The sequence below is a fragment of the Phodopus roborovskii genome, unplaced genomic scaffold (assembly GCF_943737965.1).
Source record: "Phodopus roborovskii unplaced genomic scaffold, PHOROB, whole genome shotgun sequence".
Lineage (NCBI taxonomy): Eukaryota > Metazoa > Chordata > Mammalia > Rodentia > Cricetidae > Phodopus > Phodopus roborovskii.
Window position 1 is genome coordinate 7569700 of NW_026126413.1, and position 27531 is coordinate 7597230.

The 27531-nt window shown below is 39.0% G+C and overlaps 1 protein-coding gene across 1 annotated transcript in view; it reads left to right on the plus strand.

The window, feature by feature from the left end:
- The window catches only part of Ap3b1 (adaptor related protein complex 3 subunit beta 1), a 198252-nt gene that overhangs the window by 69615 nt on the left and 101106 nt on the right, over nucleotides 1-27531 (plus strand). Inside the window, exons 8-14 of the mRNA XM_051182988.1 lie at nucleotides 10162-10314; nucleotides 14238-14335; nucleotides 16287-16341; nucleotides 16431-16502; nucleotides 18533-18595; nucleotides 20827-20959; nucleotides 24851-24960. Of these exons, the coding sequence (XP_051038945.1) occupies nucleotides 10162-10314; nucleotides 14238-14335; nucleotides 16287-16341; nucleotides 16431-16502; nucleotides 18533-18595; nucleotides 20827-20959; nucleotides 24851-24960 (684 nt within the window). The remainder of the gene's footprint in view (nucleotides 1-10161; nucleotides 10315-14237; nucleotides 14336-16286; nucleotides 16342-16430; nucleotides 16503-18532; nucleotides 18596-20826; nucleotides 20960-24850; nucleotides 24961-27531) is intronic.

Sequence of the window (27531 nt, forward strand, 5' to 3'; positions counted from 1 at the left end):
TCAGATCCCCTGAAACTGGAATAACAGGCTGTTGTGAGCCTCCCTGTGGATGCTAGGAATCTTTCACAGTTCTGGAAGATCATCCAGTTCTCTAACCACTGAGCCATCTCTCCAGCCTGAGTCTTACTGTCTTTGAGATAACTCGCTTATACAGCTTTTTCTAATAATTCTAGGGCATCCCTTAGATATAGAATATTTGAGGTTAATGGAGATTAAATCCTTAATGAAATTTAAAGTGTTTATATAGAGCCTTAAAATTCTATTTTCTCTTCTTTCTAAATAATTGAATTGTGAGTTTTCCAGAGCCTTGGTTCCCTACTCTTAATTTTGAACACAAGTGCATGTGCATATGTGTCCTGTTTTGTTTTAAGTATTAGAACTCCCTGTTGATAAGAAAAAGAAACCTAAGAGCCAGGAATGGTGGGTTAGTCTTTAATTCCAGCACGTGGAAGACAGGGGCAGGGAGATGGATTTCTGTGAGTTTAAAACCAGCCTGTTTACATAGTAAGTTGCAGGGCTATATGGTGAGACCCTGTCTTTTGGAGGGGAGTGGTTAGGAGCGGGTTTTTGTTAATTTATCTCCCTTGTTCTAGAATCTCTAAATGTATTATAAAATCTTTGCTTTAATCCCTTTGTTTTTAACACCCCAAAGAAGAATTAAATGTATCATTAAATGTCCCAGGGATTAGGATGAGGAGAGAGTGAATATGTGACAAATCATTATTACCCCTACTTAGGGTGGTTTAAAATTCGCTTCCTGCTTATGTTTACTTCAGCCAAATGTAGCTTTCTTATTCCCATTAGTGCATCTAGGTTAATTACATTGCTTATTTCTCAGGCTTTGGGATCTTTTTGCCCTGATCAGCATGGCCTCGTGCATATTTTATTTCATGGAAATTTGAAAAATGCTTTGTGCAAGTTTTCCGTCCCCTTATCTTAGAAACAAAGTTTGGAGATGGATGTATTCTGAAAGTATGTTTCTTACATACTAGAACTGAACATATAGCTAAACATATAAATGAGAAGTGTTGTGGGCAATTGAACACTGAATTGTCATAGTGGCTCTACACAAAGTTACTGTGCACAGGTGTTTCCATAATTGTGATGTATTGGGGAGATTCGGTGTTCAATGGTCCTCAAACCCACACTCCCACCTGTGTGGTAGAGTGGCTCCTGGGCTGTGGTATAAAACATGCAAAGTGAACAACCACCTAGAAATCTTCTCGGGGGGGGGGGGAGAGGAAATGTCTCACCAGTGTGCATAACCTAAATTCATACTGAATTCTGGGGAATGAGATTTCACTTTTTTGTCCGAAAAAAATTATAATTGTGTTCCTATTGTACTCATCCTTGGCTCTGTGTTTTCTATAGTGAATAAATAGCTATTTACCTGAGTAGTTAGGGTCCTGCTAATCACTTACCCTCCCTGCTCTTGTTAGAGCTATATAACCTAGTATCAGAGAGGTCTGCCATCAGTATAGGAATCCATTGGTATAGGAATCCACATCAAAACTTTAACCCTCTGTGTAGTAGTATTTGGAAGGAGCCTTTGGGAGCTAATTAGGTTTAATTGAAGCCATGAGCATACCCATAGAGCAGTGGTTTCCAACCTTCCTAATGCTTCAACTCTTTAATACAGTTCCTCATGTTGTGGTGACCCCAACTGTAAAACTATTTCCTTGCTACTTTATAACTGTAGTTTGCTACTCTTATGAATTGTAATGTGAGTATCTGATATGTAGGATGTCTGATAGGTGACCCCTGTGAAAGGGTTGTTTGGCCCCCAAAGGGATGCCGACCCACAGTTTGAGAACCACTGCTTTAGAGGACCTTAGTGTCCATATAAGCAACCATACCAGAGAGTGCGTCCTTGTGTTTACGTTGTGTGAGGTGCACTACACTGCATGCGGTGGTTGTCTGCAAGCCAGGAAGAAGGCCAACCTGGGACCCTGCCACTCTATGGTGATTGGGAATTGACCAGTGCAATGTCTCCGATTACATGGGATTGCCCTGGGTGTCCCCTGTAGGAGTCAGCTTTTAGCCTTCAGGGACAGTCTAAACTTACCATAGCAGGCTGCAAGTATTGTGTGGTTTTGGTGTAAGTCTTAAAGGCATTATTACAGTCCCTAAGGTTGTCGTGGAATTCTGGAGGCTGGTGGTCACAGGTGCCAAGGTAGTGAAGGAGAAGGATGACAGGACAAAGAATGGCTGTTCCTGAGTTCAGTCCAGCCCTTACGTTGACCCGTGAGACTGTGGACAGTTCATGTCCTGTGAATCGTTGCTCTCTTCCTGTGAAAGGTGGTGAGTGCGAGCTTGACCTCCGGATACCTGAGTCCTGAGGATTACAAGGCATTGCTGCCAGCACTGCCTGCCATTCGAGAGGCTGGTGGCCTGCCTTACCTCTTGTTTCACATGAAATATATGTTCACCTCCCACCTTAAAATCCCTATAAAAAGCAAAGATTATCCTTGGAGTCTGTGAGGGCTTGTGTTCGAAGCTCCAGGGACAAGGTCTGTAGAAAGAGTTACTGTGCAAGTCTGGTTTCCTGCATCATGCTCTTCCTTATCACAGTGTGTTAGGGTACACTGACTGTGCCTCTTCCAAAGTACACCTGCAGAGTAACATTATTTGTGGGTTTGCCTTCAGTAAGCATTAAATGTAACGTGTGTCTTCTGAAGTGACAGTTTTGGAGCAAAGTAAAGCTATATTGGTTTTTGTTTTGTTTTTATTAGCATCAACTTTGGTATGGTTGAGTAGAGAGAACCTGTTTTCATATTCTACAGTTAAGATATTCTAAATCACTGTTTTTGTAGTCATTGGTTCACAGTCAAATGAGTTGAAAGTGATGGAACTTTCAGAGCTCTTTAACTCTCACACAGGTATCTGTACCTTTGTGTCTGGGAGGCTACGTTAACACGTGATTGTCACCTAAAGCCCATGGATTTCAGTGTATACTGACCTAAATGCATCATTGTGTTTATCACGTGCAGGAAAAGTCCTCTGGGATCTGTCCATTAGTCCTTCCTTCTCATGCAGCCCATTCTCATAAGTTACAATTTTTGTTTTATTTATTTGTAATTCCTTAATGCCATAAGCTATTGACCTTCTTTTCTTGTTCCTATCTGTTTACAAGATGATTTTCACAATTTAATATACATGTAATGCACTTTGATCGTATTTCCCTTCACTTTATGCCCCCTCCCCTGAACCCTGCTTTCTTCCCTGAGCTGCCTGCACTTCCATGTGTTTTGTTGTGTGCCTTACTGCATTTAACTAGGTTTGCCGCATGAGCATGGGACTGGGTTATTTATTCAAAGAAAGGCAAATTACCAGAGCTTTCACCATCAAGGATTTTGACTGTTATCGCGGTTTAATAAGGATCAGGATAAACAATTAGGCCGAACAGATGTTTATTCAGGGAGAAATAACTCACAACATAGACAGATGAACACCAGCAGGTTCCTGCTTCCAAGAATGCCTCCTGAAGTCCTCCTCTCCCTGTGTGGCTTGCAAGAGAGCACTCTCCTGAGCCTCCTCTGACCTAGTTCCCCAGGTCACTTCCGCCCCTGGCTCCACCCCCCAATGGGTGTGGTCAGTGCCACAGAAGGAGACAAAGTGAATATCCTACTATAGACTGTCCCTACCTGTACCCATAACTGCCTATATTTCCTCAGAGGGATGTGGGGACCCATGAGCCCATTTCCATGATGCAATGTTCATGGTCTTTTGCAGGTACCTACCACTGCACATCACAGAAGACAGCATTTCATGTCACTCCTCATCCTCTCTTATATGCTTTGTTCTCTTAGTTTCTGGGGGCGATTGCTAGATTGCATGCGTGTGTGTGTGTGTGTGTGTGTGTGTGTGTGAGAGAGAGAGAGAGAGAGAGAGAGAGAGACAGAGACAGAAAGAGACAGGCAGAGATGAGAAAGATTGATGGGGGAAAGAACTGGGTATTGCTTAGGCCTTTAGTTCTGTCAAAGATTAGGTTTCCTTTTTTTCTTGTCAAGGTTTAGCAATTATCAGCATATTTTGGGTAAGGGCCCTCCCTCCCTATCTGAGGCTTGTCCTCTAATTTTCTTGCCTTCATCTTTAGTGAAGTAGAGGTTTTAAATTTTAGTTAGGTAGAGTTTTGTGTTTTGGGCCTGGGTATATTACAGACAGAGGGAAAAAGCAGGACACCTGTTTCTGCTCTTTTTCCTCCGTAGAGACCCATTTCTTCTTCTTGCTTGTGCTTTGTAGAGTGTTAAGACTTCAGTAAATTTCCTAGTGAATACCGAGAGTATTTAAAAATGCAAGGAATCTAGCTTTTTTTGTTCTTTTTTTTTTTTTACGAATCATTTCTTTGGTTTTATATCTAAAAGTTTCGATGCCCAAGTTAATCTTTTCTTCTATGTTAGCCTCTAGCAGCTTATAGATTGTGTTTTACATTTTGGTCTACGGTCCATAACCAAGTTAATTTTTGTGGTGTCTCACATTTTATTTATTGTTCATATGGAGATACCCAGTATTTGAAAAGATCTTTTTCTTCATCGTATTATATCCGTTTTGTGACAGTGGCTCTGTGCCCCTCTGAATCTCTTTGTGGGATCTTTCTGCCTGCACCACACTGTCTTGGGTACTCTAGCTGGATGGGAGTCTAGAAGATAGGCTCACCATTTAAAGTTACAGAAAAATTCAAACTCCCAGATGGACATGCAGGGATCTAGTGGGTTCCTAGTGTGCATCATGCAGCTGCCAGTCCCTCAGCTAACGGAGTTTATGGCCAGTTTCACCCCAGCGCTGCCAGGTTCCCATGCGCTTCCCTCTTTTATCTATTCACTGAGAAACCAAAATACAAAGATGCCTATAATAATGCACACAGTGTGCTCTGATAATGGTTTCACGTGTGGGATAATAGTGGAAGACTCCCATCACGGCTGTCCTAGGTTTGTGGGAGAAGCCTTTCTGCTCAGTGGCCAGGTAACAGATGCACACAATGGAGCTATCTGCTTTCACTCTTCACATCAGCAGTGAATCTATACTGTAGAGGAAGCTCTGCGAATCAACCTGTTCTGCTAAAAATAGAACATTTGTGACATGGTGGCTTTCAGTATGAGTGGAAATACGTTAGAATTGGTTTATCTTTTGTTTACGAAAATGGTAATATCCTAAGTAGAACATTTGACAATTTCTTTTTATAAAGTTCATTCTGAGGTCTTTCAAACTCATTTGTTTTTACTCTTAAGCAGACAGACCACTTATATTTCTTAATATAGCTTATTTCCTTTGCTTGTTTAAGTAGCTTTTATATTCATGGATATGGAAAAAGTAAGCTTCATTCCGCTCACATAACTTTTAACTAAGAACGACTATCTTTCAACTCTTCAGTCGTGTCAAAGGTATAAGAACTTTGAACCTCCACTTACTCAGTTAAGTATGTTATTTATTATCTTTAAGATAGCAGGAATCTTCCCTTATTTGATGGGTCAACAGTGTCATAAAGTATCGTCAGTCAAGTTGATTTTTTAAAAAATGATTGACAAATTCAATTAACTCTGTAATTGATTGTCAAAATTACTGACCTTTATATAAAAATGACATAAAAATTAAGTCTGACGTTTCTATAAACATTGTTTTACCCCTAACTTCTTGAGCATTTGAACTGTATTTATTTTTTGTCTGCTCAGCGCAGGCTGGAGTCTGCTTCTGGGGTCAGAGGTGAGCAGCTTCTCAGTGTTGAATTTGTACTGGGGACTGATAAGCTTCACTAAGTGAACTGAATCTCCATAAGAGTTTTCTAATACACATCTCCTACACTGGAAGGTCGATGTGCCCCAGTACCGACACTGGGTGCCCTTGTACACCCATGCTGGCAGTATGCATCGCGATCCATTTTATGTGAGCCACAGTCTGTTCTCAATTAAGAATCTCACTTAACAAATGGGACCTCCTCAAACTTAGAAGCTTCTGTAAGGCAAAGGACACAGTCGACAAGACCAAACAGCAGCCCACAGACTGGGAAAAGATCTTCACCAATCCTACATCTTCAGAGGGCTGATCTCCAAAATATACAAAGATCTCAAGAAACTAGTCAACAAAACACCAAATAACCCTATTAAAAAATGGGGTACAGAACTGAGTAGAGAACTCTCAATAGAGGAAATAAAAAAGGTTGAAAGACACTTAAGAAAGTGCTCCACATCCTTAGATATCAGGGAAATGCAAATCAAAACAACTTTGAGATACCATTTTACTCCTGCCAGAATGGCTAAAATTAGAAACACCAATGATGACTCATGCTGGAGAGGATGTGGAGAAAGGGGGACACTCCTCCACTGCTGGTGAGTGCAAACTCATACAGCCATTTTGGAGATCAGTATGGCGGTTCCTCAGGAAAATGGGAATCAGTCTACCAAAGGAACCGGCAATCCCCCTGTTAGGCATATACCCAAATGATCCCCATCCATGCAACAAAGACATGTGCTCAACTATGTTCATAGCAGCATTATTTGTAATAACAAGAATCTGGAAGCAACCTAGATGCCCCTCAACTGAAGAATGGATAAAGAAGATGTGGCACATTTACACAATGGAATAGTACTCTGTGGGAAAAAAAAAAATAATGGAATCTTGAAATTTGTAAGCAAGGGGATGGCACTTGAAGAAACCATCCTGAATGAGGTATCACAAAAAGAGGAACATGGTATGTACTCGCTCATATACGGATTTTAGACAGAGCAAAGGATCACCAGCCTATAATTCACACTGCCAGAGAAACTAGGATACAAGGAGGATTCTAAGATTCATATGAGGTCCCTCACAGAAGGGGAAAGGGACAAGATCCATGGGGAGTTGGGGGGGGGCAGTGAGTGGAGAGGGAACTAGGAGAAAGAGAAGGGGAGGAGAGGAAAGCACATGGGACTAGGAAGATTGAGTCGGGAGGAGGAATAGATATGAGAGAGAGAGAGAGAGAGAGAGAGAGAGAGAGAGAGAGAGAGAGAGAGAGAGAGAACATGTAAAAGAGGGAGCCATTCTAGGTTTGAAGAGAAAACTGAACCTAGAGAAATGTCCTGAGACCTACAAGACTGACCCCAACTAACAATTTGAGTAACAGTGGAAAGGCTACCATAAATGCCCTTCCCTGATAATGAGATCGACGACCATCGTGGAGCCCTCATCTAGTAGCTGATGGAAACAGAAGCAAACACCCACAACTAAACACTGAGCCTAACTTCAATCCAGATGCAGAGAGGGAGGTCAAGACCAGGCTACAGAAACACATAGAGACAGCTGACCTGAACAAGGAGGAACTAATGGGCCCCCAGACTGATAGCTGGGAATCCAGCAGGGACTGACTCAGACCCCATGAACATGGGTCTCAGCTAGAAGGCCTGAGCAGTCTAAGGGTCCTTATACAGTGGAACCAGGATGTACAAAAGGACTTTGTGGGTACATCCCCATGAAGGGTTACTCCCTTAGTGTAGAGACAGGAGAGAAGTCCTAGTCCCTACTCCAAATGACTTGACAGATTTAGGTGACGCCTCCTGGAGGGCATCACCCTACATGTGGAGTGGGGTGGGGTAAGGTGGGAGGGGAGGGTGGTCGGGGGGCATGAGAGTATAGAGAGAGAGAAGGAGGGAGGGAGAGGGAACTGGGATCTATATGTAAAATTATAAAAAAAATTAAAAAAATAAGCATCTTAAAACACATCCACAGTCAAGTCAGATTTAAAACTATTTTGGTGACTGGTCCCTGCCTCATCATGTTCACATAACGAGCTCCTTGATAGCAACCTTTTCATTTTTCTGGGCTATCTCTTCCACCATTTGGGTGCAACACAGAGAGAGCAAGCAGATGCTAAGAATGCTACACATTCTTAGCAGTTGCAAAATGTCCTGAGACCCAGGCATGGTGGTCACATCTGTAATTCTAGCCAGGTTTTGATCAGTGTAAGATCTGTAGGAAGTCTCTGTCTCTGGAAGATGAAAATAAGAGAAAAGGAAGAACCAAACTGAAACTTTGTAAAGACATATAATAGAGTTTTGAGGTGAATGCGTCTTTAATAAGTACTTGGTATCAGTTGCTTTGTCTACAGGCAGCATGTTCTCTTTCTCTTTTTATCTCGTTGTATCTCATTAAAACTTTAAGTAGAGATATTTAACTTTTTGGCTTCTCTGGGCCACATATAAATGCTATTTAAGTTCTCCCTTCTATTTTTGGAAATTTGAAGAGTTAATATAATAAGTAAATATTTCTGGAAAATTTTTATACCACTAACATTTTTGACTCTTGTGTGGGAAAATGGTAATGAAAGAAAAAATTACTCTCTTGAAATCTTTTGACTAAAATTAGTACTACAATCCTAAGTGATTGTTTAAAGTAAAAATTGTATTAAAAATATGTTCTCCATTAAAATAATATAATCAAACTCAAATAATTGCTTATTAAAAGTGGCATTTATGAGCATTTAAGATTTTATTGTTAGCTGTAGTTTTGTAGGCATTTTTATTATGTGTTATTTTCAGGTAGAGTTTAAATTTGTTTGATTAATTATGATTTAACATTTACAGCTAGTGCTTAGAGTCCAGCCATAGTAATTGAACTATAGTAATGGAGTGTTTCACCCTTGATTATTTACATTGCATTTCTTGGTTTCCTAAAGCATGTAATAGAATCACTTTGGCCTGGAGCTCAGTTAAAGGGCAGCCAGTTCTGACCGTGCTATGAAAAAGTGTCTTGCTTACAGTAGTCTTCTCTAAACACTAAGAGAAAGCAGTTTATGTGAATCTAATAGGTTCTAGTTTAAATTTAATTGATTGATTACTTAATTTACCAGTTTTGCCTTAGGTCTAGTATTGCTGTGTAGACGCAGGCTTGCCTGGAATTTTCAATCGTATGTTCCTCAGACAACATTTAATGCTTGTTACTTAGATAATATCTAGTTTAGGTTTAAAGATGGATATTATATTATTTTTTAAAACTTTTGTTTTCAATAAGTATAAGTTGGGTGAATTTTCCCTGTTTCAGTAAGTTATTTCTGTTGAATGTTTGTTTTTTGAGGCAGGGTTTTGGGTAACCCTGTCTGACGTCAAACTCAGTGAGCAGGTGAGGGTGACTTTGAACTTCAGTCCTCCTGCCTGTACCTCCCCGAGCGCCGGGTGGGATTCCTGTGGTATGCCAGCAAATTCCGTTTATGTTGTGGTAGGATCCAACCCACATGCTAGCAAGCCCCCTACCAACTGAGCCACATCTCCAACCTCTTTTGGGTTCTTTCTTCCATTCTTTAAAGATTTATTTTTATCTTTGCGTGTGTGCCCATGTGTAGGTATTATGTGTTCAGGTGCTCATTTTGTCAGAAGACCTTAGATGTCTGGGAGCCGGAGTCACAGGTAGCTGTGCATCTCTGCCTTTAGTGTTTGGGATGAACAGGAATGAGCACTCGTTGTAACCTTGGAGCCATCTCACCAACTCCATGTTGAGATCATTTGTATAATTTTTTATTTTTGTTTTTAGATTCAACAATCCCTGAGCTGCTGTTGTTATTTACCTTGAAACTTACTTTTGATGAGAGGTGGTTTTCCAGTGATATTTGTGCAAGATTAAAGACTATGTCTTCTTGTGAAATACTTGTAAAAGCTCTTGCAAGTAAAAAATACTTTATTAAGTGATGTTAGCTTTGGGGGGGGGATTTCATTTATTGTTGCAATATAACATATAGAAATTGCTATGTATAATAGTTGTATTATGTATTATTAACGAGAAAAATCAAGCTTTTCATGTTGATTGTACAATGTTTTAAACTGACCCAATCGCTGTAAAATATTATTGTTGTTTTAAAATTTTATTTGTGTGTGCTATAAGAAGTCAGTTTGTTAGTTTTCAGTAGCATTTTGTAGGAGATGGCCACTTTTTCTTCCATGGGTGGCTGGCCAGTGAGCCTCAGGAATGACTGTCTCTCTAGTGCTGGGATTACAAGTGCATGAAACCATGCCCAGTTTCCTATATGGGTACTGGTGATAGAACTCTGGTCCTTATGCGTACAAGACAGGAACTTTCTGTATCGAGCCATCTCTCCAGCCTTTTACTGTAGATGCTTTCAAGGGAAAAGTTTCTTTGGCTGTGTAATGTCTTGGCTGTTCAGTCTCACCTAATCTTGCGGTTTGATTGTTTTCTTCACAGGATGATGGTCTAGACGACAACGAAAAGAACTTCTATGAATCCGATGATGAAGAGAAGGAAAAGAGTGACAGGAAGAGGCCATATACTATGGATCCAGACCATAGGCTCTTAATTAGAAACACGAAGCCTTTGCTTCAGAGCAGGAATGCTGCGGTATGTTGAGACTAGGAAAGAAAGCACTGTTTCTCAGCTTTAAAAACCAATGTTTGAAAGTATGTGCAGTCAATACTGAGCGTGCGACTAGAATGTTCATACAGTAGACACACATGATGGCTAGCTGGAATGTGTGGGTATAAGATAAAGCTTTAAAGACCCAAGTCTGTACTCTAAATGATTTCTAGCGTTCTTTGTTTCTAGACATACAATATAGGGGTGTGGAGAGAATGCCTAGCTTGGGAGTCCAGTGGACTCTTTTGCTTTTTCTGGTTGTGTTAACTGGCTTGTCCAAAGACTGGGCTCAGTTTGTGAGCTGATTGGCGTATATTAGGCCTCATATAAGGACGCAGCTGTGTCTCTCAGGTTTGCTATCATAGCTGAGAATAGCAGACATGATGGTACTCCTTTGGATTAAGTCTTCTAGTGAAGTTCTTAAGAGGCTACATCTTAAATAACGTTGGCTGGGAATGTAGCTCAGTGATAGGGTGCATATCTTCCATGTCTGAGGCCTGCAGCACTGGGATAAAACACCTCATAGTAATAAGTTTAATTGGAATTGTTGGTAATTGAAAATCATCTCTCAAACAAATTGCCTATTTGTTTGATATCTTATTTTTTTTAAATAACCTTAAACTTTTGACAAATATATACTAAGAAAACCAGGTATTACATTATAGTATCTCTATCTCCTCATTCAAGACTCAGTATTATGCCTTAGTGCATTTATTCCAGATCTTTTTAATCTGGATGTATTCAACAAATGCTGGCTGGTATGTGTGTGTAAATAATAGCCAAAAGTTATATTTCCTGGAGTTTTAGAATTATTTTCAGAATGCCCTTCTGGATTTGTTTGATTGCCTTCTTTCTTCTTTTTAAAGATTTAGTTGTTTAATTTTATGTTTGTGTTTTATCAGTGTATGTGATGTGCATGTGCAGTGTATGTGAAGTGGAAAGGGGCGTCAGACCCTCGGGGACTGCAGTTGTAGATGGTGTGAGGCACCCTCCCCTCCCTGCAAGAACAATAAGTACCCTAACCTGAGCCGATGCTGCAGCCCACGACCGCTGCTTTCAAGTGTCATTCAAGGCCCTTTGTGGTTGTTGGTTAAAGGCTGGACAGATTGAAGTTAAACATATACCCAAATTTGTTTTCATTAAGAAAATAATGAATTATTTTCTTCAAATATAAAAGGAACTCCACTTACTACTTTTTTTTTCTATACTTATTTGAGAATTTAGCCTTTAGAGATTTGTATATTTAGCAATTAGCAGAAGTTTCTATATTACTACTAATAATGTGATTCCAAGTCATCATTTAAGAGCTCAGTCATAGTAAAATATGAATTCATTGATACTGCTAAATATAAACTCATATTTTAGTATGCCTAGTCTACCTAATAGCTGCTACACACCAACTGAAAGTATTATTAACTCACTGTTTTATCTTAGGAGTTGGTTTTCTGATTCAGATGCTTGCTGACAATGCCAGGTATTGAATCCTAGGGTACTTGGTTGTTTCTGTGCATATTTGGTGTCCCTGCTTATTTGTTAGTGCTCCAAGTAGGCTGCCATGGTTCTGAGTAAGTTGTATTACCTTGCTTTGTATACATTTAAATGAAGCCTGACTTTTGGAGAATTATGAAGATTAAAAAACAATTATCTTATTTTTGCCAGATGCAGTTCAGTCTCAAGCACTTAGGAGGGCGAGGCAGATGGATCTTTATGAGTTAGAAACCAGCCTGACCTACATAGGGAGTTTCAGGCCAGCTGAGACTACATAGTGAGACTGTGTCAAAACAAAGAAACATAGCTGGGCGGTGGTGGTGCACACCTTTAATTTAATCCCAGCACTTGGGAAGCATCGGCAGGCAGATCTCTGTGAGTTCAAGGCTAGTCTCGTCAACTTAGAGGGTTCTAGGATAGCTGAGGCTACACAGAAAAAACCTGTCTCAATAAACAAACAACAACAACAAAACAAAGCAAAGAAACACACACTTGTTCTTATGCTTGAAAGGGAATTTTAGGAATTTATTTTAGAAAGCTTGATAACTCAGGGTAGTGACTGCATTGGAGGCAAACCGGAAGCAGAAGGCCATGGGGATGGAGACATGGACGTTAAGATGAACGTGTAGTATGGGATGCTTTCATAACGAACAGGTGTGCTGCATTGGAGACGGCCTGTGGCTTGAGTTCTCCAGTCTAGAATTTGGAGTTGTGAGAGTTTTCCCCAAGTGGCTTTTTTCAAATTGGCCTTCAGATTTCAGATGTGGTCTCAAAGAAACCTTAAGCTATTGTTTTTATAAGGAGGCAAAAAAGGAAGTCATTTAGTTCTTTTGCCTTTGGGAGTGGCTTGACTAATGTTTTCACAGGATGGCATACCAAGTGAAAGCTGTGTCTTGACACAGAAAATACAGTTTATATTCTTGAATGTGGGTTTGGATATCTTCTACTTTAAGAGCACAAGTGAGGAAATGAGATATTGTTGTTCTAGAATTCCCAAGCACTATCTGAAAGCTATAAAGCCAACTTGTTATTTTTTAAATATTACAAAGAACAGCATATTTAGGACCCCGTAAACTGCTTTTAAAGATGAGATTGTAGTTTATAGAGAGCATCTTTAGCTTAAGCACCTTGGTGTGTGGTGTGTTATCTAGGTATGCCGTAAACACTTGCTGCATAATGTTTTGAACTTGGTGGACTGAGCAGAACTAAATTAGTATTCATTTGTCTTCTGAACCTTTTGGTTGCTGTGTCTCTGTAGTCCACATGCTGACCAGATACTTTGGTGGTGAGGAGTCTGTTCTTGACTCCGAATGTAGGGGCATGTGAGACAGACATGGTGCTGGTTTGGCTTGTTTTGAGAAAAGTTCAGGCTGGCGACTTCTGTGACACTAGTTTTAAAGTTGTGCATCTTAAAATGCTAGAGTACTGTAAACATCTTGTTATTTATTATTATTATTATTATTAATTTGGTTTTTCAAGGCAGAGTTTCTCTGTATTGCTTTTGAGCCAGTCCTGGAACTCTCTCTGTAGACCAGGCTGGCCTCAAACTCACAGAGATCCGCCTGTCTCTCCCTCCCCAGTGCTGGGATTAAAGGTGTGCACCACCTGCATCCAGCCATGTATTTATTATTACATTTTCAATCATTTCCCTTAATTAATTAATTAATTTCAGTGTCTGGCCTGGGTTAGAAGTTGTGTTTGCTCTCTTTAGAACTTTGTGTGACTGAGCAGGAGCTGTCAGATGGAACTCACGCAGTGTTTTTGTTTGTTTGTTACAGGACTGTTGTCACCATGGGCAGTTCATTTATGTCATTTCCTTTCCCCAGGATGTGTTAGCTTACTGCTACTGCTATACAAAATGCCACAATCAAAAGTGTGCTTCCCTAGTTTAGTGGTTATCACTCTCTCCGCACAAATTGCCATAATCTAGGTAGATGAAAAGGACAGGAGTTTATTACACTTCAGACAACCTGGAGACTGAAGTCATGTGTAAATAGTCTGAGTCCCTCTCAAGGATCAGGGAGAGGCCTCTCTTCCCTCATCTGAAGGTGGTTGCTCGTGATCTATGCATTTCTTGGCTTCCAGATGAATCAATCACTTCTCTGCTTTCATCTTGACATTGCCTTTCTGTCTCTTGTAAGGACACACACCAGATTTTGGGCCCCTTCTACTTCAGATGGTCATGTCTGACACCTGCTAACATCCTTAATGATATCAGCTAATATTCTGCTCTCAAATACAAGCCCTTTCTGAAGCTAGGAATTACTTCGAGGAAACAACTGCAACCCCCTACAAAGACTTGGATATTTCCTTATACTCCACAGGAATTCTGAAGGTGTTTAAAGGGAACAAATGTGCGTGAGGATGCATTTGATGCTGCCGCCTAGATGCTCACTGTGCCTCTTGCCTCTGTCCTCCAGGTGGTTATGGCCGTTGCTCAGCTGTATTGGCACATTTCACCCAAGTCAGAGGCTGGTGTGATTTCTAAGTCCCTGGTGCGCTTACTTCGTAGCAACAGGTAGGTCATGGTTTTATGAGTGCTTTTTTCTGTTGTATTCTCTTAGAAGTAGGGTTGGAGAAAATGTAGTCCAGCTCCTAAACTTGTGATATATAGTTGACTATTTTGTAAATAAGGTCTTATACTTAATGGATTATTATAAAATGATCTCAGTATTAATGAAAAAAATGGAAATTTTTAGCTTCAAGTCCAGAGAGATTAAAATATGATGTGACATAGAGCATACATTTTGCTTTGTTGGTATGGCAGTATTGCAGTCTTGAAGTTTTATATTTTGGAATTGCTGAAAACTTGACTGAAGTGTTCTCACTTTGTTCAATGCGTTAGATCATACGTTAGAGCAGTGATTCTTAACCTTCCCAATGCTGCGACACTTTAATACAGTTCCTCGTGTTATGGTGACCCCCAACTGTAAAACTTTTCCTTGGTACTTCATAACTAATTTTACTACTGTTACGAATCGCAGTGTAAATATCTGTGTTTTCCAATAATCTTAGATGATACCTCTGAAAAGGTTATTTGGCTCCCAAAGTGGTCATGACCCACATATTGAGAACAATTCATTGCCTTAGAATAATACAGAGACTGCCATGTTGCTTGTGACAGAACCCTACTTCATATAAAATTGAAATGTTCTTCTGTTTTAAAAAGAGCTATATATTTTTTGTGTGTACATTTGTGAGCAGTGGTGGATGCATGTGTGTTAGTAGGGCTGTATGTGTGTGATTTATGCTCACATGTGTGTCTCTGGGGCATATGGAGACCAGAGAGGATGTCTGGTATTCTGCTCTGATGCCCTTGATGCAAGGTCTCTTACTGAACTCGTGGGCTGGTGGCTGGCAAGCTCCAGGAGCCTCCTGCCTTACCCTTCACAAGGTTCACAGGTTCGTACATGGATGCTGGGGATTAGAACAGTCTTTGTGTTTGCACAGCAAGCCTTCTTATCTACTAAATCATCTCCTTAACCCTCAGAAGTAGCTACTTGAAAATAACTACTCCCTCTAAAGAGCTCTGTGCTCTCTAGTTTCCTGTATGGATAGATAGAAAATGTATCATATAATTCACTAGTTCAGATCAGGATTTCAAACAAACAAACAAACAAATAAATAAATTAAGAAGAATTGCCTTGATGTTTTCTTTCATTAGAGTTTTCAAGTTAGCATTAGAGTTTTATTACCTTTACAAACACCATCCTTGTTCTGCTGTTTAGTGTTCCATAGACATTTTACACTGCTAGCTGTTTGAGTTGTTTTCTTTCCTTTAGGGCACACTTGTACTAGCTGGGATGGGAAGGTGTGTGCTGACTAACTCCTAGGAGTCCACAGTCCCAGCCCTTGCTCATCTACTGCTATTTGAGAAACAGAAGGTGTTGCTTTCATTGATGCTCTCCTTCACTTTATCTCTGACCATTCTTTGTTACCAGCTCAGTAATGGTTCTTTTCAATGAATAGTTCAAATGCCACTTTTTTGATATAAGGTCCTTACCAGATTGATGTGAATTTAATATCAGATTCTGTTCCTTTATTAGATATTAGGACTTAGGAATAGCATAATGTGACCTTTTTAAACCAGGCCTTCATTTTGATTTATGATTGAATGACACTGTGAACCCTGTGATAAGAATTGGATTAGCACTGTGATTACATTTCCTTGATTCATTTTCCTTCATGTGTGCAAAGCAACAATATTGGCCTTGTATTTTAGAAGTACAATATTATAAAATTAGTTCTAACTGTATCTCATGATATACCTATCACATAAAATGTTTTAGTATTCTAGAGTAAAAATGCATTGGAAATAAGATATAAATACCTCATATTTACTGAAAACTTAGAGTACTGTATTTAAGACTTTTGTTCCCACTAAGCTTTCTTACCGATTCTTTTCAAAGTATTGATTCCTCAAAGATGTTTTATTGGCTATACCTACTGAAATTTCTTTTAACTTCTAGGGAGGTGCAGTATATTGTTTTACAAAATATTGCAACTATGTCAATTCAGAGAAAGGTATGTATATTGTGAACATTTAAGTCAAAGTAGCAGACAAGCATACTGGTATGATAAATGTACTTACACATTTCTTTTTGCTGGCCTAGGGTATGTTTGAACCTTACCTGAAGAGTTTCTATGTCAGGTCCACCGATCCAACTATGATCAAGATACTGAAGGTTCGTATGCTTCATACAGGCTCTCTAGCAGCTATGTACTTTCAGGAGATACGGCAGTAGCTTCTAGCACCTGTAAACTATGGTCTTTTATGTGTGCATGAATGTGTTCAGTTGTGCATGCATGCACAACTTAGGTTCATCTCTCTCTCCTGTCTGAGACAAGTTCTCGAAGTGGTGTAGAACTACCCATGTAGGCAAGGAAGGCTGTTAAGTGAAGGACAGGAGTCCTGCCTCTGTTCCCAGCTAAGAGCACAAGTGCATGCTGCATGCCCAACACTTTGTATTTGGATCGGGATTTAAAATAACTTTGTTGTGAATATTTTTGTGGTTGGTAGGTATGTGGGTGTTTGGAAGGGCTGGGAATAGACTAAGTAGCTTTGCCACCACAGAGATTATGAAAGCACAGAGATTATGTGGTATAGAGTTCAGTGAGGGCTATGGAGCATGATGGTGAGACAGTGTGGCCTTAGACGGAGCTAGAAGTTCCTAGAAATGCACCCAGGCATGGGAACATCTCAGCATAACAGTGTGCTGTGTCGGAGACATTAAAAACTAATGGAGAAAGAATAGGCATTGTTTAAATATTGAGACAATGTTATTCACATGGACTGGGATTACTCACAGGCAAATGGGTGAAACAAATAGTATGATATTTTTTAACATCAATAAACAAACTCCTGCTTTATAATTATGAAACATTTCAAGTAAAATATGAGCTGAAGGACTGGGTAGTTTTACAGCAAAGAGAATAACAAAATACTTTATTTGATATTGAGTTGGATCTTTGTCTGCATATTATTGAGGTAGTTAATGAGACATAAACATATAAAAGAGTTATGTGGGAATAAAACCTTGACGTTAATTTCTGGATTGTTCTGATTTGCCTCATTCTACCAGACCTGTCCATATTTATAAGGATTTGCATTTGGGGATGATTTTACATCAGTTTGGTGACTCTGTCCTGTGTGTTTTCGTGAAAAACAGTTCTGTGTAATATACATATAGATTTAAAAAATGGATTTGAGGCTATTTTTTAAAAGTTGTCTGAACAAAGACTGGTGTCATTTGTTTCATTGGAAGGGTGTTTAATTAGCATGCTCAAAGACCTAGTTCCCAGTACTGCCAAAAATAAAGTTTAAAAATGCTTTTAAATAACTATACCCCATGTGGTAGTTGCTGGCCTGTAATGCCAGACTTAAGAGAGACAGGAATTATTTACATAGTAAGTTTGAAGGCTATCTGGAAAGACTTCTCTCCCCTGCATTGAAAAAAAAATTGTCTCAATATTCTTATCAAAACAAAATGAGTAGTCAGGCTATATTCTTAAAGAACGGATTCCTTACAGATATAGCAAAATAAGCTTACACAGAATATATGATGAATTTCTTCTACAGTCTGTGCCTTTTAATTGGATTATTTCATTTACTTTTAATGTAATACTTGATATGAATGTGCTGGTAGACATCTTGAGTTGTGCTTTCTGGTGATCTCATATGTTTGTGCCCACCTTCAGAATAATTAGATCTTTTTTATGGGTAAAACGTATTTCTAGCAACCTCAGTGGAGGTAGACTTTTAATTTCACACTCCTTACCTTTATAAATTCAGAAATAGAGACTGAAGCTGTCTAAGCATCTGGGATGGTAAGATATGAGATAGCCAGTCAAGAAAATTAATTGGTATCTGGAAAACAGAAGTATTACATGAAGAGTAAATTGTTTTCTAACTTTATTAATAAAAAATAAAAGTTGAGCTAACAAATTGTTTAGGTTAATTAGATATAAATTGTAAAATTAAGACAATTATTAAAGACGTGGGATTCTTTTCCTAATTATTTTTTAAGAACTATGTAGTTATCTAGTTTCTGTAGACTTGAGGTAACAGACTGAGACCAACCACCTCAAGGACACAGAGCCTCATGTGACAGTGATTTTAAAAAAAATCAACTTTCAATTACTTGTTTAGCCTCTATTAAATTCACCTTTTTATTTGTGTTTCAAAATGTTTACTTTCTCTTTTTCTCTATTGTAGCTTGAAATTTTGACAAACTTGGCAAATGAAGCCAACATATCAACTCTTCTTCGAGAATTTCAGGTTTGCATATAGTTCTAATTATAGTTTCTAAAATACATTAGATCTGAAGTTAAATGTACCTCCTACTCAGTCTAAAACTATGCAGCTGCATAAATAAAATACATTTAGGAAAAGATAGGCAGCTGAGAATTTTTCTGTTTTCGAGATAAACCTTAACTACAAATGTACGATGTAAGATAAATGTTTCCTTTTCTGTTTCCATAGCAGTAGATAGACAGGCTCATCCCTGGGCTCAATATCTTTTTCTCATGAAGGACTCTGTTCACGCTGCCACCATCAGCTGTCCTTCCTGCACTCTGAAAGCACTTTCTGTGCCCGTGAACGCACATCATTTGTTATCTGGCCACCCCTGTTTAATTGGTCTGCCCCTTTAGCTTACGCTATATTACTGGAGCGCTCAGAAACAGTTTGTGTGGGGAGTGGGGACTCTGGTGTGCTGTCTTCTGTAAAAGGTGCCAAACACCAAGCCTGACAACCCGTGCTGGGTTTCCAGGAACCACACTGTAGAGAGTGAGAATTGATTTTGGTTAGTTTATTTCATTGACTTTATGCACGTTATGATGAAAGGAACGACTTTGAAGCCTTCATTGAAGAGCATAGCAGCAGTAACCTGTGTCATGGTTAAGAGTTTTACATCCTGTACAGTGGCCCTGGAGTTCTTCTTACCAGTTTTAAAATTGGCCAGATCTAATGAAATCTGTAGCCATGATTCTTCCATAGCCCACACTGAATTTCTTTTTACCTGTATATAGATACCATGTTTCTTTTTAACTATATTACTTTTATACTTTGTCTGAGAGTAGTAGAATTTTATTGTGTGTTCACAGTTACTTTGTTCTTTCCTGGGTTACTGAACTTCTGGGCTATGTACTTTTTTTCTAGAAAAATTAATGATAAAATTGGAATACTGTAGAGCCCGTCTCATATAAGGCTTGCCGGAAAGTTGTGTTTCTCAAGCTTTTTCTGAGTGCTCTTAGGCTCGAGACTGTTGTTTGGGTTTTAATTTTATGTCACTCATATAATCTTATTTCATTCTGTTGGTCTTTGCCTTGCTGTGTAATCTTGTCATTTTTGTGCACATGTCCAGCACCCCCAGGACAGCAAGAGGCAAGGCTTTGTGTCCTCTGGAGTAGTCTGTGAGCCTCTTGAAGGGTGTGCTCATTGCTCACTCACTGTGAGCGTGCTGTATAAGATCCACTTCTCAGCTGTTACATCTGCCCTGTTTTCTGTGTCTATGTATTTTCTTTATAATTACTCAGAATTTGCTCATAATAACTTTGTGAGTGAAATAGGGACTCTCTTTAACAACTCAAATGCATTCTTTTTAATTATAACAATTAAATTGTCTATTTGGGAGCAGTTTTAAGTCTACTCTGTTTTTTCCTTTCATGGAACTAGAAAGCATCACTTTGTTTCTTCAACATTTACTCATCTCCTTGAGACTTTTCGCTAAATCCCTATATTGTTTCCATATCTTTTGGTTTTTCATTTAGATAGCTACTTTAATGAATATTTTTCTTAGATACCCATAGAGTTAATTCTAGATTACATACTTATAATTTGAGGTTAGGAATCTTTTTTTTCCCCAAAAAATATAAGGTGGTCAGGGGCTTATAAAGGCCTTTTACTTCCTTTCGTTAGTTAGAACTGTTTTTAAGTTGACATTAATACACATCTACACTGTTCTGTTCAAAACGCTGATGTTGATTGATTTTGTGAACTAGTACTTGAAGCCTAAGTTTTGCACAAGTTGCTATAGCTGTCGGATGGTCACTGTCACTCTTAAACCACCCAGTGGCAGATTGTCGATTACCAGCATATTGGTCCTCTTTTCCTTTTTTCTGAACTTTTAGCATCTGAAAAGATGGCGTCTTCTCTCCATGAGTACACAGGTACTGCTGGTTAAATGAACTGAAACCTCCACAGAGCATGTCTCAGCATCTTTTCAACACAGCTCTTAAGCTAATTGCTATCTTTGGGTAATGCTCCCAACTCTCTGTTTGGAGCCTTCAGTCACTGGCCACAGGCGAATGACCCTGGCTTTAAATACACCATTGCTATAGAAGAAGCACGTTATATAACAAGAGAAAACTGAAGTGAGCAGTGACTTGTCCCCTGCGGGGCTTAAGAGGGGACTGTGTGTTCTAAATTCATTCATCCTGACAAAGCTATTAAAATGAGTTTGTATTCACTCGATAATCCCAATGTTGAAACTAATCAAACTGTTTTAGACCTATGTGAAAAGCCAGGACAAACAGTTTGCAGCAGCCACGATTCAGACCATAGGCAGATGTGCAACCAGCATCACCGAAGTCACCGACACGTGCCTCAATGGCCTGGTCTGTTTGCTATCCAACAGGGATGGTGAGTTCACGGTCTCATTTTATTTTCTCATAATTTATAATTGGATGTTCTCAGTATGGCCTGCAGCTGCAGTCCTTTATATCTTTTGGGGTTTGTCTATGTATCGGTGTACTCAGAATAAGCACAACTGTGTTCTTGATTTGCATGTAAACTCATCTCAAACAATGAGTTAGATAATTAACAGTAGTTTTTTTTTGTTTGTTTTGTTTTCTTGGTTTTTTTTTGGCCCCCATATGATAATTTATCTTACTGATTCACTAACCAATGCCTTGTATCCTTTCTGCAAATTCTGTTACTGTTTTTTACTGGCATGGAAGCCATGCATATTACTGGTTCACCTGCAGAGGGCGCTAGAAGCAGGCAAATGACTTTATAACCCAGATTAGTGACTGGACCAAAACTTGTGAGCAGTGAACTCTCAGCCTTTCAGTCTTCTAGAAATTCACCCCCTGCTTCCCACTGAAGGAGGGTTAGGTTAGAAGCCATCACAGGCATGGCTTCCTGTGTACCCAAATATTACTCAGGTGTTCTCAGAAATGGGGTAGCAAATTATCATCTAAATGTCACACCACTCTGTGTCTCCGTGTCAGTTTTCTTTGTGGTTATGGTTTTCAAATAAGATGAACCAGTTAGAGGAAAACAAGTTAACCACGCACCTTTACAAGATTTCTGTTAAAATTGTACAGTGGATTAAAATGAGTTTTTTTTCTTAGGGAATGTATAAGCTGTGCAAAATCTTTGAAATTATTTATTGATTTTTATATATAGTTACCCCGATACAGATATATGTGAGAAAGTACTCATGAAGTCATACATAGTAAAATTGATAATACTTATATTTTACTTGTAAGAATAACTTTTTACTATAATGATTAATTTATCCATAGACTTCCATATGTAGATAATCCTAGCATATGTTATTGTGTTGTGGGAAGTACTAATAGGGAGCCCATGAAAAACTGAAACCAAGCAAACAGTAAAACAAAATTTATTATTGAACAACTCTGATATGTGCGTGTGCATATGCTACACACACAAAAATCACAGTTTCACCTACAAACTTTTGATTGCTAGAACATTTTCCTGAGTAAATATTAAAACTCAAATTCCAACAAATTAACCAGGAAAGAAATTTCTAAAAGGTAAACAAGACTGTCCATGGTGTGTGCTCCACTACCAATAGTAGCATTTTATCTCTCTGAATCTAAGCCATGGTTTCTAGAATGGCTTTAGAAACACTTTATTTCCTGTGTCTTTGGTAATGACTTTCTGTGGACTGCATAACGTTTGCTAGTAGTAGTTGTTTTAAGATATCCTTCATTAAAAAGCTATCACAAATTAGTGAGAACACTAACAGTCTTTTTAAATACAATACATAACACACGTGCTGCCTATTATTTTTGGTTCTTTTTTTATGATGAGAAATATTTATATTAATTTTAAATTATTTCTGTAGCATACTGGTTATTTTTTTTAACAGTTTATTTCTTTGATTTCAAAGAATCTTTTGAAGCAGTCTTGAAGCTTTCCATACAGTAGCTCATTATTGGTGTGAAAGATTAATTTGTAAAACAGATTTCTTAAGACTCTTTCGTATGATAAATTCACATTTCAGTTGACTTAGGATAATTTAATTGCCTGTGGTAGTTTATTTTAGGTAATATATTAACAGGATTTGTTTGTCTGAGTAACCTTTTTGGCATCTACTATAAACTAAAAGAATTAGATGGAAATATATTTTTCAATTTTGTCTACTTTTTTTTTTTATAATCCAGTAAGCATTTAGTGAGAATTTGAATCTGTAGAGATATTTAATAAATGTTGAGTAGATTAATAAGATATTCATTTAGCTTGTAAGAGTCTCTGCCTTTATGGCACTCACAGTCTGATGGAGGGAGACAGTAACATAAAATAGATGTTATAGTTTCCCATCTACTTCTCTTACTTTATTGCCGGCTATTTGTATATATGTAGAACTTGACTGCCTGCTTGGGTGTTAATGCTCTCTTGAGTAATTAGCCAGCCTACCTGTGCTCCATATTCCGTATTTGTAACATGAGGATAACAGTAGACTGTACTCAGATATACTATGATTACGTTTTCATGAGGGCAGGAGGGACGCTACTAGAAAAGTCCAGAACAGAAATTGTATTTGCTTGTAGTTATAGAATATTCTAAGAGTTCAAAGGGCACTTTAGGTGCTTAGCCTAAATTATAAACAAAAAATATTAGAATTCTAACGTGCTTCCCTATTCATCTTTAAAACGATACATTACAGGACAAAAATGTAATATTTTTTCTAATTTAAGTCCTAATATTAAATATTAGCTCCCAAATATTTACTAATTTAGAAAAGGATATAGTTTGAAGAATTATATTTAAGGAGTAATGTATTTCAGTGAAAAAAAATATCTAACAGTACAAATACAAATTGTGATATTTTGTATAGTGTTTAACTGTTGAAGTATATGCCAGGGTATTGTCTAATATCTGTGAAGCTCTTAATTTTTTTAAAGTCAAAATTCTGCATAAAGATACCATATACTTACTTTTTTTTTTTTTTTTTTTTTTTTTGGCATTTTTGGCCAAACAAAAAACAAGCAGGAATATCTAAGTTCAGATCCCAGCAACCATGAAAGCAAGGCAAGGCCGCATGTGTCTGCACTCTGTGGGGAGGGGAAGACAGAAGGGTCCTGAGGCTTGCTGATCAGACAGTGTTGTTGAATCAGTGAGTTCCAGGTTCAGTAAGAGCCCATCTCAAAAAGTGTGGAAAATGACCAAGAAAGGCATCCAGTCTTGGCTTCCGGCCTCTGCAAGTATGCACAAATGCATGCAATTGTGTACAGCACAGCTACAAACAAACACAGTCCTACATGAGCACATACAAAACAGCTCATGGAAGATTTGCTCCATAAGGTCAGATGCTCAGGTACTGTGATACCCTGTGTCTCTGCTGGTACCAGCACAAAGGTGATTAGGCTGCTGGTTAGCCACTTTGTGAAAACTCATATCCAGACCCCAGCTTGTAATCTGCTTCTTAGTCACTTACAGCAGCAATTGTGTTAGTACAATCCTTGCAAGAAGCACATGCATGCTTGAAAGGGGTTTTACTGAAGGAACTATTTATAAGATCTGGGCAGGGTTAAGGCAAAGGATAAGATACAGTGTGACAGCTGTTGGCTATAGAGTATGAGAAGCCAGCCACAAAGCAGTCTGGGTGAGACATCTCCACACACACAGCAGCCTCTGTGTTGGGTAGATAGATAGCATGAATATACACGTGCTTACTTATAAGGGACATTATTATTTCTAGGGTCTCTCAAAAGACAGCCCTGGGAAGTACATGTTATACACATCACAGATTCACATGTGACACACAGATTCAGGCATACACATATACTTCTTTAATATCCATCCATCCATCCATCTATCCATCCATCCATCCATTTGCACTTAAGTCCCACAAAGATTGCACCATCTAATTCCAACCCAGCACACGTGGAGGCAATTAGCTCATGGTCATACTCATTTTGACATTGAAATAAGTGCTGTTTCTATGGTGATTTCATTCCTGCCCCTCCTAATTCATACTGTTTCTGGATGCATCACTTTGGCAGGTTTTGGTGTGGTTGTCCCCCATCCCTCCCCTGGTTACTATAGAATAGGGCGAAATGGTTAGATGTTAGGTGTTTGATTATATAGATGCTTTGTTAAAGTGAAGTAAATTCTGCATAAGACAGTTTGCTCAAGAACTGAAGGGTATGCTTGAGATTACAGTTTTCATGTATTTAAAGCATTGAGAATCTTTTGCTGATTGGAATTTGCATTTTACGAGGCAGATTGCAATTGAATTGATTATACATATTTAATGTCAATCTTTGTGTCTTTTAGAAATAGTTGTTGCTGAAAGTGTGGTTGTTATAAAGAAACTGTTGCAAATGCAGCCTGCACAGCATGGTGAAATTATTAAACATATGGCCAAACTTTTGGACAGTATCACTGTGAGTACCCCACACCCTGCTGAGCTTATCCAGTCTTCTTTTATCAAATGGTTGTCCCAAAGTGTAATGGGTAAGAAAGCTATGAGGTCTGGATTTAAGTGGTCTAAGATTTGGTTTGAGGCGGGTGGCGGTGTGCATGCCTTTAATCCCAGCACTTGGAGGCAGAGGAAGTCAGATTTCTATAAATTCAAGACTGGCCTAGTCTACAGAGTGAGTTCCAGAGCAGCTAAGGCTACACAGATAAACCCTGTCTGAAAAAAACAAAAAGAAAAAAAACAAAAGATTTGGCTGTTTTCAAGAGAGGGTTACAGACCTGGAGGAGGAAAGAGAGCGAACCCAGCAGTGCTGGTCTGGAATTAGACGGTTTAATCTGTGTGGGATTTAAGTACAAATAGATAGATAGTAAGTGTATGTGTATACCTGAATTTGTATGTCACCTGTGAGTCTGATGTCTATAACATGTATTTCCCAGTGCTGTAGGGATCATTGAGATGTTTTTTCATGCCATAAAGTTTAAATTCTAAAGTGTACTATTCAGTAGGATTTGTTATGAAGTTGTGCAAATATTTTCATTACTCTTTAAATAGTAATTCCACACTTAAATCCCCCACTCTCTTCCCTTACCACCACTAATTTATTTTTTGTTTCTATGGATTTGTTTTTTTTTTTTTTCTTGATTATTTTATATAAGCAGATTCATATAGTTTGTGACCTTGTTTTGGGCTTCTTTTACTTAGTATGATTTCAAGTGTATGCTTTTTAAATTAAGTTTTTACATGGATTTGTATGTGGGAGGGTTTATGTGTGCCCATCATCTGTGTGGTGGTCAGAAGATAGTTTGTGGGAGTCAGTTTTCTTCTTCCACCACATGGGCTCTGGGGTTGAGCCCCAGTCCTCAGGATCGGCAGCTAGGGCTTCTGTCAGCTGAGCTATAGGCAGCCCAGTATTGGTCTTGAAATACCGTTCTTTCTTCAAGGAATCTGGTTTGCTTAGAGAAATGACTGGTTTCAGAGCTAGCATAAGGAAATAAAAAACAGTGTGAACTTGGACCATCGTGTTGAGACAAGGGGAAAAATGTGGAACTGTATTTATAGAATGATAGAGCCATATTTAAAGAATGCAGAAGAAAAACATCAAACCCAAGAGGCCAGCTTGAGGACAAGTTAAGGACAGTGAAAGGAGATTTTTAGTGGATATGTGGCAGTCTCCTAGTCTACCCTGAAACGAATGCATAATGAATAAACCACTGAGCAAATAAACAATTGAGCAAACAGCTAATGAATCTAGAAGGAATGATAGGACTAGACTTTCTCTGTCTGCCAACCATTAAATACTGATTCATGGGAGAGTTCTTGAAATATACTACAAGTAGTGGATGAAAACTTAAGGATAGCATTTGCACAGCCTCAAAGTGTGTCCCCACAAATTACTTCTTAATTTCAAAGGTTGGAATCATGACCTGCTATGGTGACCAGGTCAACGTTATCTTAACCACGTGAGCAAAGAGAACATGTCATGATATAAGTGCCTTTTGAGATGATGCACCAACAATGGTGTCTGGAAGCATAATTAGGAAGTGTGAGACTCGCTCACGCTCAGGCTGCTTTGTAACTTGGCTGGCCTAGCTCTCCAGATGTCAGTTGCAGGAAAATCTTAGGCACTGCTTGGTGTGGTGACATTCGCCTTTAATCCAATCCCAATACCAAGGAGGCAGAGGCATGTGTAATGCGATGATTTTACTCTTGGTTTTTGAGGTTCCTGCCACCCAGCTCCCAAATAAATCACACACAGAGGCTTATTTGCTTGGCCTTTTTTCTTGCCAGCTTTTCTTAATTTAAATTATCCTAACTACCTGTTGCCTCTGGGCTTTTTCCTTTTCTTCTTTATATCTTACTATTACTCTTACTCTGTGGCTGGCCTGTGATGGCCTCTCCCCCTTGTTCTCTCGTTGCTCCTCTTCCTCATTTCTCCTATTTATACTCTTTGCCTGCCAGCCCCACCTATCCTTGCTTCTGCCTAGACATTAGCCATTCAACTCTTTATTAGACCATCAGGTGTTTTAGACAGCCAAAGAATCACAGTTACACTGAGTTAAACAAATGCAGCATAAACAAAAGACACACTTTAAAATAATATCCTACCACAGGCAGGTGTACCTCAGGGAGCTCAAGGCCAGCCTGGTCTACACAGTGAGTTTCAGGCTAGCCAGGGTTAGTTTGGGTGTCCACCATACAGGATATCTACATTGATTAGGATGTGAGATAGGGCCTAGTAAGAACCATGGCTGTGTCAGGTGGTGGTGGCGCATGCCTTTAGTTCCAGCACTTGGGAGGCAGAGACAGGCAGATGTCTGTGAATTCGAGGTCAGCCTGGTCTACAGAGTAAGTTCCAGGACAGCCAGAGCTGTCTTGAACAACACACCTCAAGGGGGGGGGGGGAAATCATGGCTGTAATAACTGATAATGTGCACAGGGAACACCAGATAGACCCAATAGGGATTGTTTGGAGATACATAATCTCTCTCTCTCTCTCTCTCTCTCTCTCTCTCTCTCTCTCTCTCTCTCTCTCTCT